Consider the following 10,899-nt stretch of genomic DNA (forward strand, 5'->3'; position numbering starts at 1 on the left):
GTGAGCCCCATTGGGGGCAGCGATGATGTCTGTACGGCGCTGTATTATGAATTAATGGCGCTATATAAGTGCATAAAATAAATACAGGAACCACCTAATGTGTATCTCTATGTGCCCCCCTGTAAAGCCTCCATGCACAGGGCTCAGTTTTGTTTATTGATCACTAATATTTATTTAATTTAGAAAATGATTGACACACGATATAGAAACCTGATAGTCAACAGTAAATAAAGACACAATGTTATTTTTGCCTTCATTTTATTAATTTAACATTGAAAATCAGAATAATGGCAATATTTGCATTAAACGTTATGAATCTGAAGCATGAACGTGTAGCGTTAAGAGGGATATTTTTTTTTTTTGCCAAAAAACAAGAATCTGCACAGAAAAGCAATAAATACCAGATGTTATATTGATATTTACATATTATGGCACATAATTACGTTCGGGTGCCTAGATACAATACTTGTGATACCTGCCTCCGAAGAACCAGTGCATTTGCTAATCCCCCTAGTGGAGGCGCAGGTGCAGCGTATCGGTCGGGTGTATGAGTAGAACATATTGGGGTGGACATCTTATTGTTTATAGCATCTGATTTTGATGCTGGGACTCTCACGTATCGTCTTGGGTGTCCCTGCCTTCTAGTTTGCCATCCCTTTCCTCGGAGGAGCTGGGTGTAAGGTGTTTGTAGTTGACAGAATTGAGGAAGAGCGCTGGACTATTAATATAACGTTTGGAAATCAAGAGTGTAAAATATTATAGGAAAGACGTGTCTTAAACGGAAAGGTGGTAGTGATTCCTAAAATTCTGCTGAAATAACATTTGGCACCATTCAGGGTATAAACGGGGCACATTTGCTCCTTAGGTTCCGAGTAGAAAATTTATGTCACAAATTGTCAATAAACCGTTAATCCACAATCGTAATCTGTGATAAAGTCCACATGTAATATTTAGCCACAGATTTCACGGACAGATTCTTTTCAGTCACAGTGAGTTAACTTTAAAATGAGACTATTGGCACAAAATGACTGTTCAAACCAAGCGCAACATCTGGTCGGGAGAAAAATCCCTAATAAAAATCCTCCTTACGTGTCTAAATCAAAAGCTGCGTTTATCAGAAATCGTTCTCTTTTTCAATATGGTAGTGAGGCGCTTGGTGCACCCCTGGTCCACCAGGTTAGCGCACTTTATCATCTACTTGTTTTCCATGCCGGCTGTCCGCTAGCTCTACTACTGCCAGGTCTGTAAAGAAGAGGGGTCTAGATAGATGGAAAACAGGTAGCTTGGAGGTGCACTGAACCGCTCGGCCATGGCGAGGGTGCACCGGGCACCTAATAAACATACTTGCCTAGAGAAGAATTTCTGCCAATCACAGCAATGGATTTGGGCTATGCCCCATACAAGGTGCCGCGCTTGGTTTGCACAGTCACCCTATGCTTACTCCATATAAAGAGAATAGAAGAACGTATATAGACTAATAGGATATCGATAGAAGTTCTGTGTACGTAATTCAGGAGATATAGGTGAGGCCAACAGCTCCTGGCTGCTCTACAGCTAATATACGTCTGCATCTGCCTTAGGAGTGGGTGGGATTTGATCTGCATTTATAAGTGCGATTAAAGGGAATGTGTCATCAGATTTTGCTATGCAATCAGAGAGCAGCATGATGTAAGGGCAAAAATCCTCATTCCAGGGATGTGGCACTTACTGGGCTGTGTTTTGCTGCTTCAATACAATCAGTGTGTTATCATCAGTAAATTATCTATATAATTTTATCACAGCTGCTGAACACAGTAAACTACTGTAAGTGACACGTCACTGGAATCAGGGTCTCTGCCTCTACATTATGCCGCTCTCAGATTATATAACAAAACCTGCTGACAGATTCCCTTTAATGTATTAAATCCTAATGTCAGGCTGAAAGAAGGAGCTGCTGGGGGAAACGATGCATTTTGAATAATGAGAAATACATACTGCTCTGCCCAATGACATTTACTTAGACCTCTGCTTTTCTATAATGGTACATACAGAAGTGTTTCGAGAGTCTCAGCACTACAGAATGTCAATAACGAATGATACATAATGATTTGGGGTATTTGTGCCAGTAGATGAAAGCCGAACTGGTGATAGCTGAAATGTACAAATGCGATTCACGTATAGTATACAGTGTTTTTGATCTTTGATTATAAGTGTGATATAGTTTGTAGGGATCCTAGGGGTAATGTTTCTCCTTGTGGAGAGTGACATGCCCCTGTAAGGAGACTTATAGGCCGTGCAATGCTCCTCTGGGAAATTAAATATGCAAAGAGAGGAAGTGGACTAATTTGAGCACCACATGTTGGAAGTAGGAATCCTAAAAGTCAATATCGACCCTTTAACGAGCCTTGCCTCATGACTTAGGAAAGAAGCAAAACCAGAATCTCAATTTGCAGACACCCCGAAACACAGTGTCTGTGAACTGAGATTCTGGTTTGGCTGTTATCCTAAGTCATGTGACAAGGGTCGATATTGACTTTTTTGCTACTTCCAATAGGCAGCACTAGACTTCAAGTCTTTGTCATCTCTGAAGTGGTTATTTGCATAGTTTATAGGAACATTGCTGTTACACAAAAGTATAAATCCTCTTACTAATCACACACTACGTGGCAGACATATTGACGAATTATGAAAAAAAATACTTTGCCAAATATCGCAGCACTCTTGTGTCCGATATTGCACTTGTATAAGGATGAGCTGCAATAACAGACACAGCCTGTGAACGGGAGTGGCGCTGTTTCTTTAAAAAAAAAAAAATCACAATCATTTTCCGTGTCCTAGATGACATCCTTCACAACATGTGAACGCATTTACAAGTACAGGAATGCAAAAAGAAAAAATAATGTTACCTATAAACAATAATGTCCTAGTTGTTGTGCCTAATATTAGATTGCTTTTAAGGACATGAAAAAATAATAATTAAAAAAAAATAAATGCCAAGCCGCGTTTCCTTTATAATGTGCAACTGATGTATTAATCTAAATTCTAGCACAATAACTGGTGGCAGCCAATATTAATGTGAATTTCATCATCATCGCTTCTATCTCTTTAGCTAGGATGTAATGTCTATATGGTGTAAGTTCAAGCTTTTCCTGAGTTTCCTTATAGTCACATATTGATATAAGATAGCACACAACCTCAGATTCACTCAGTCCTGTCCTAAGAAATTCCCCGGAGTAACAGCAGCTTCCTTCTGTTACTTCATTTTCGGTTATATAATATTTTAATGGTTTTCAATGCGAAGTTACGTACAATTTGTGATCTACCTTACATTGTTTCCTACTATTCTGTAGATTTTTAGACGACTAATGTTTCCGTACATCATTTCAAGAAATGCAATGAGATGGCCCCCACTAAAAAAAAAATATAAAAAAAAAATGATTTTTTTTTTAACTGAAAGTAAATAAGTAAAAAAAAAAAAAAAAGACTTAATTAACTGAAAGAAAATAAGTAAAAAAAAAAAGATTTAATTAACTGAAAGTAAAAAGTGAAAAAAAAAGTTTTGTGAAGTCTTGAATTTAAAGTGTAGATAAATGGTTGGCCCGTGAAATGTGATAGAGTAACCTGACGAACCCCAGTTGGGGAAAGTTAACAGGTTACACATACAGCCATTTATTGCTTGGAAAAATCACTCAAACTGCGTTTAATTAAATATCTGAGTATACATTGTAAGAATGTCTTTTTATTCTCTCTCTTGCACATTGCAGAATTTAGTTTCCGGGCCTACAGTTTCCCAAATAACATCTTCATTTCCAGTCCCTTCGTTAGGTTAATTTTCAGTTTTATAAATAAAATCCAAGCACGGAGATCGGGCATAAGAGTAGGTAAAACAACCAGGTATTGTGATGCACCGGAGAAGAGCTGGAGACTAAAAGAAAGGAAGAAGAAAACATAAGGTTAAACGTAGACGACAAAGTTCAGTTGGTAAATTATAATTTTTTTTTTTTATTTAATGATTTCTAATTAAAAAAAAGGAAGGAAAAAAAAATCAGATTCTATCATTAGCTGGTACAAATAGCACCAGATTGTGTTATGAGGACTGGTAACAATCCAATTTGTAAGACGGTTCAGTGCTCAGGGTAAAGACATGTGGAAAGAATCTGACTCCCTTTGTCATAAAGGACAAGAGACAAAAGGAGGAAATTTAATGAAATTGTGGAACCCTGAAACGGGAGATCAAATGCGTGAGAATTGTGAGCGGTGAAGACGGTTTCCTTAGTCATATTATAATGCCCTATATACATTTCCTAGGTCACGAGTGGTCAAGCTGACTAAATGTGGTCCTCAACTTTATTAACCCCTAACAGACCAAGCAATGTTCTGTCTAAAGAGTAGGACATGACACATTTTTTATTTTTCCTGATCGTAAGCTTGTGGTCTGTTTTTTTTACCCGTAGGATATGACAATGATGACCTTTGCCAATTTCCTGTGATCGGAGAACCGCTTTAATATTGGTTAATTTCATTTTAGGGGTTCACAAAGAAGAAAGCACAATTCCTCCATGCATTTTATTTCTTTTACCAGTTCATCGAAGACCAAAGCGAAGGGTATATAAAAATGGGTAGACTGTTACAGGGGTACTCCAATCTTGGAGTTGGAAAGTGCTTCTTAAAATATGTGATTTTTCAATGTACATCTTATTAACAAGTGAGACAGTTCCCAATTTATCTTGTCCTTGCTGCCCAAGAAACCAGACTAGGGAATTAGGCTGAACATGCACAGTGCTTATACTCTTTTCTATTGAACTTGTAAGCACTACTCTGAAGTAGGCTGAGATCTCCGGAAAACACTGTTAGGCCACCTTCACACTATCAGTATTAGATCAGTTTTTTTACCTCAGCATTTGTAAACCAAAACCAGGAGTGGGTGATAAATACAGAAGTCGTGATGTGTTTCTATTATACTTTTTCTCTGACTGTTCCAAACCTGATTTTACAAATACTGAGGTAAAATACTGATCAAATACTGATAGTGTGTCCGTAGCCTTAGCTATAGAAACGGGTCATCTTCAGTGCTTCCAAAAAGTCACATCTCCACCAGGACCTGGTCCTGAAATGTATGCTTCTGTCACCAGGTGTCGCCGTATTTATTTTGCAGGTGGTGCTGATGATAGAAAAGACATCAGAACCGGAGGTTGTGGATGGCTCAGTCTCTGTCCAGCCATTAAGATCGGGGTGGCTGAAATCTGTATGTGTTGTACTCACTGCTCCAGGCAATTGGAAAGCACCACAGCCTATTTAAGCTTCCAGCTTTCTGATAGAAGCTGCCAGATATACTCTTGTTCTCCCCTGGTTTAGTCATGTCTGTTCAGCCCCGGTGTAGTGTATTTCTTTCCTGTTTTGACTTCTGCTTGTCTTACTGACTATTCTTGCGTCTTCGGATTTTGCACTTTTCCTGGTGTGATAATAATGTACAAAAGAAAATGGTAATCACTGTCCAAAGTCCAGAGCAGACTGTCTATGTTGAAACTGTTTTAGTACATACAGGCTATCCTGGAGTTGCGTACATCCGACTTACATTAGACTTGTAGTTGTGAATGTGAGATGTACAAAAAATTATTCAGAACACGGACTTATAGTCATTTCAATGCTCATCTCTCCTTCTACCCTACTGCTCACTGTCCGTTTTTCTTCTTTTCGCCATTGTGTGCTGTATCTCTGAACCTTTCAGTATAAACCATGATTTCTGGCCACATCCAGGCCTCGGAGGCCACTGCGTGTTGCAAGATCGCAACATCAAGATATGTGCTGCAAGCCTGCTACCTTATAACTCGCAGTGACATACAAAGTCTGGATGCATCCAGAAGTTCTGGCCTATAGTGAAATGGACAGAGATGCATCTTGTGACAACGGAAATAACAAGGGGCAGCGAGCAGTGGGGCACATGGAGAAGTGAGCAATGAGGTGAGTATTACGTTTTTACTATTTGCCGGACTTCTATGGTTCAGCAAAATGGCGTCAAATTATGAAAAATGTGTTTTTTGGAATATACAGATTTTTGTAACATTTGAGTAGAATTAAATTCCACTGAAATAAATTTGTCCAACTTGAATATTAACCTTTCTATATGCTATCCAACACAAAACAATAAAAAATTGTCTGCTGTTACTCTTAAAAATGTACCTAAGCCAACTTACAAACAAATTCAACTTAAGAACAAACCCACAGAACTTATCTTGTTTGTAACCTGGTGATTGCCCGTAATTAGATGACCAGAATTATTAGCAAGTGGTTCCGAACTGGTTCCAGCTTCTCTATACAAATCACTGAAATATTATTTTCAGCATATAAAAATAACTTACTGAGACTAAAAGACTAAAAAATGGCTATGAAAAATATTCACTAATTGCGGTAAGGTAATGTTTATGTTAAAATATTTTTTTTAGTACAATTACTAACATACAGTAAGGAACCAGCTATAAAGCTTGTAATTCACACAGGTCTGTTTCACAGACCAAGGCTATTTAATTGCTCACAGCAAGTACATCAAAGTTCAGATGAAATATGAGCTCGGTATGTGTTAAACAAACCACTTTAGTGTACAATTTAGGCTGGGGTTACACAGTGACATAGGCTGCGACACAGGTGGTATGGCCAAAGATCATTCTGTGCAGCTACTACATTGCAGCGTAATGCAAGCGAATGGGGTTGCTGTTGTGAATTCCGTTCTCGAACTCCCTCCTGTGGTCATGAATGGTACTTCGGTGAGTTCTGTCCTTGGACTCCCTCTGGTGGCTGTGAGTGGAGCTGCTGGTTCTGAGATTCCTTCCCCAGCTGCCCTCGTTTAGGGCTAGGCTAGGATTCTCTATTTAACTCCACTCAGATCGTTACTCCATGCCAGCTGTCAATGTTCTAGTACTGGTTCAGATCTCTCCTGGATCTTTCTGAGGACCTGTCTACTCCAGCAAAAGCTAAGTTCCGGCTTGTTCATTTGTTACTTATGGTTTTTCTTGCTAAGTTCTAGTCCAGCTTGCTATCATGAAACTGCCTGGCTAGCTGGAAGCTCTGGGGGTGCAGAGTGGCACCACCACACCGTGAGTCGGTGCAGGGGTATTTTTTGCACACTCTGCGTGGTTTTCGTAGTTTGTTGTGTTGACCGCAAAGATCCCTTTTCTATCCTCAATCTGTTTAGTTAGACTGGCCTCTCTTTGCTAAAGCCTATTTCATCCTGTGTTTGTGATTTCCTCTTAACTCACAGTCAATACTTGTGGGGGGCTGCTTTTACCTTTGGGGAAATTTCTCTGAGGCAAGTGAGGCTTTGTTTCCTTTCTTTAGGGGTAGTTAGCTCTTAGGCTGTGAAGAGGCGTCTAGGCAGAGTCAGGCACGCTCCACGGCTATTTCTAGTTGTGTTCATAGGAGTAGGGTTTGCGGTCAGCAGAGTTCCCATTTCCCCAGAGCTCGTCCTGATTCCGTGTTTAACTATCAGGTCATTCCTGGTGCACCTAACCACCAGGTCCATAACAGGTTGCATTGCGTACCACTTGGGTACCACAATGAAGAAATCGCAAAAAGCCAGAACAAGGTGGAATTTTTGTAGCTAACTTGTCAAAGTACTCTAGAAGTCACAATTTAACCCCATTTACCTGAAATATGTTGCAAATCATCATTGATCATGGCCAAAATTGCCATATAGCCCCAGTGAGACTTTAGGCAAAACTTATGCTCTGTGTTTTGCCACTTTCACATGTTTAGTTTTTGGTCATTATTTTGCTTCAGTATTTGTAAGCCAAAACCAGGAGTGGAACAATCAGAGGAAAAGTATAATAGAAACATGTCACCACTTCTGTATTTATCACCCACTCCTGGTTTTGGCTTACAAATACTGAGGTAAAATATTGAGGAAATACTGAATGTTTGAACATGGCCTCATGACCAGTTTTTGTTCAAAGTGCATGATGCAGAACCTGGCATTCTTTGTGACGAATACAACCCCATGTATCATAGACCGCCCCCTTCTAACCTGCATATGGCAGAGTAATAGAAAGTATATCAGTTATTTAAATCCTTGGGCCTAACAATGTTGTCTATATTTTCATAGGTGAATTCTCTGTGAACCCTCCTATAACTTTGGAATAACTTGGGGCGGCGCTCCATCTAATGCCAGCAAATCCAGTATACCGTAAATGTATCCAATGCACCAGAATTTTTCCTCAACTAGATTCAATATTCAGATGAATAACATGTCAAACCCCAAAACAGTAATAATATAGCCTCAAGCGGCCTTTGTCAGGACAGATTATAAAAAAGACAATTATACACATGACATATAGAGATATTTATCCAAATGGATCAACCAGTAACTCATCCAAGTGGAGTTCATACACCTTTCTGTACTAACATGTCTAGTGGTTACAATGTGATTTTTTTTTTAGATATTTTATTTTAATTATGAGCATGCCTAGACTATATCAGGAGTGCATACAGTGGGTACGGAAAGTATTCAGACCCCTTTAAATGTTTTACTCTTTGTTTCATTGCACCCATTTGGTAAATTCGAAAAAGTACATTTTTTTCACATTAATGTACACTCTGCCCGCCATCTTGACTGAAAAAAAACAGGAATGTAGAACTTTTTGCAAATTTAATAAAAAAGAAAAACTGAAATATCACATGGTCATAAGTATTCAGACCCTTTGCTCAGACACTCATATTTAAGTTACATGCTGTCCATTTCCTTGTGATCCTCCTTGAGATGGTTCTACTCCTTCACTGGAGGCCAGCTGTGTTTAATTAAACTGATAGGACTTGATTTGGAAAAGCACACACCTGTCTATATAAGACCTCATAGCTCACAGTGCATGTCAGACCAAATGAGAATCATGAGGTCAAAGGAACTGGCCAAGGAGCTCAGAGACAGAATTGTGGCAAGGCACAGATCTGGCCAAGGTTACAACAGAATTTCTGCAGTCAACTATCAAAGTCAACTATCACTGCAGCCCTCCACCAGTCAGGCCTTTCTGACAGAATGGCCCGACGAAAGCCTCTCCTCAGTGCAAGACATATGAAAGCCCGCATAGAGTTTGCTAAAAAAAACACATGTAGGACTCCTAGACTATGAGAAATAAGATTCTCTGGTCTGATGAGACAAAGATAGACCTGTTTGGTGATAATTCTAAGCGGTATGTGTGGAGAAAACCAGGCACTGATCATCACCTGCTATGGGGGTGTTTTTCAGCTGCAGGGACACGATGAATGCAGCCAAGTACAGAGATATCATGGATGAAAACCTCTTCCAGAGTGCTCTGGACCTCAAACTTGGCCTAAGGTACACCTTCCAACAAGACAATAACCCTAAGAACACAGCTAAAATAACAAAGGAGTGGCTTCAGAACAACTCTGTGACCATTTTTGACTGACCCAGCCAGAGCCCTGACCTAAACCCAATTGAGCATCTCTGGAGAGACCTGAAAATGGCTGTCCACCAAAATTCAACCTGACGGAACTGGAGAGGATCTGCAAGGAAGAATGGCAGAGGATCCCCAAATCCAGGTGTGAAAAACTTGTTGCATCATTCCCAAGAAGACTCATGGCTGTACTAGCTCAAAAGGAGCTTCTACCCACTACTGAGCAAAGGGTCTGAATACTTATGACCATGTGACATTTCAGTTTTTTTTTTAATGTGCAAAAATTACTACATTTCTGTTTTTTTCAGTCAAGATGGGGTGCAGAGTGTACATTAATGAGAAAAAAATGAACATTTTTGAATTTACCAAATGGCTGCAATGAAACAAAGAGTGAAAAATGTAAAGGGGTATGAATACTTTCCGTACCCACTGTATAGGCATGTGGAGGTGGGGTACATACACACTACTGAGTCTTAAGAGTTATTATTATCAGTGGTGTAAATAGAGTCCAATGGGCCCCGATGCAAAATTTTGACCTGTCCCCTCCGTGCCCCTACATGTTGGTCAGATGTATGAGCCCTTGTAACGTTCTAAATCCTATAAGGAGATACAGTACAAGCTCCACCCTCCCCCATTATGTAGTAATGTCCACCATCTTGGGTTCCTTCCTAGTATATATGTCCCCTATCCTGGTATATATATATATATATATATATATATATATATATATATATATATATATTCCTCATCCTAGTATATATGTTACCGATCCTGGCCCCATCCTGATATATATGGTATTCCCCATTCTGGACGCATCCTGGTATTTATGACCTCCATCCTCGTATACATGTTCCCCATCCTGGGTCTCATCCTGGTGTATATGTTCCCCACCCTGGTATATATGTCCCCAATCCTGAGCACATCCTGGTTTATAAGATTCCCCTTATCCTGAGCCCTGTCCTGGTATATATCCCCCATCCTGGTATATGTGTTCCCCTTCCTGGCTCCATCCTAGTATTTGTCCCCTATTCTGCCACTGCTCTTTAATGAACAAAAATAAATGATTATATACACCTTCCCTCCGCCGCATGGTGTACTCTCCTGAAGACAGCAGCTGACTTCAGTGTGCAAGCGACAGGAGCGCATGGCATCACTGCCATGCGCAACCAGTCACGTGTATGCCGATGTCAGCTGCTGACCTCTGATTGGCCAGCAGCGTGTATTGCAGAGGGCTGAGTCCCCTACACCACAATACACTCCAACTGAATGTGGGTCCGAGGACACGCATCCAGTTGAAGTTTGCGCCGGTGTCAGCGGGCCCTTTACCTGCGCAGGCTCGATTGCGACCTCTGTGGATATTATAAAACTCACACAAATGGGATCTGTCATTAAAATTGTTTTACTTGTATTCTTGGGTGATTTGAAACTTAATTTTGTTCTTAACAAATTAAACAATTTCTATCAGTAAAGATTTTCAATTTAAATATTGTTCATCAGATTGGACGTGTGATTTAAGTGT

At 39.9% G+C, this 10,899-nt stretch overlaps 1 protein-coding gene across 1 annotated transcript in view; it reads right to left on the reverse strand.

Moving 5' to 3' along the window:
• Window positions 1–2,545: 2,545 nt before the first annotated feature.
• The window catches only part of TECTA (tectorin alpha), a 182,801-nt gene continuing 174,447 nt past the window's right edge, over window positions 2,546–10,899 (reverse strand). The window contains exon 23 of the mRNA XM_077250468.1: window positions 2,546–3,904. Coding sequence (XP_077106583.1) covers window positions 3,819–3,904 — 86 coding nt within the window. The 3' untranslated portion in view covers window positions 2,546–3,818. The remainder of the gene's footprint in view (window positions 3,905–10,899) is intronic.

The sequence above is a fragment of the Ranitomeya variabilis genome, chromosome 4, assembly GCF_051348905.1.
Source record: "Ranitomeya variabilis isolate aRanVar5 chromosome 4, aRanVar5.hap1, whole genome shotgun sequence".
NCBI lineage: Eukaryota > Metazoa > Chordata > Amphibia > Anura > Dendrobatidae > Ranitomeya > Ranitomeya variabilis.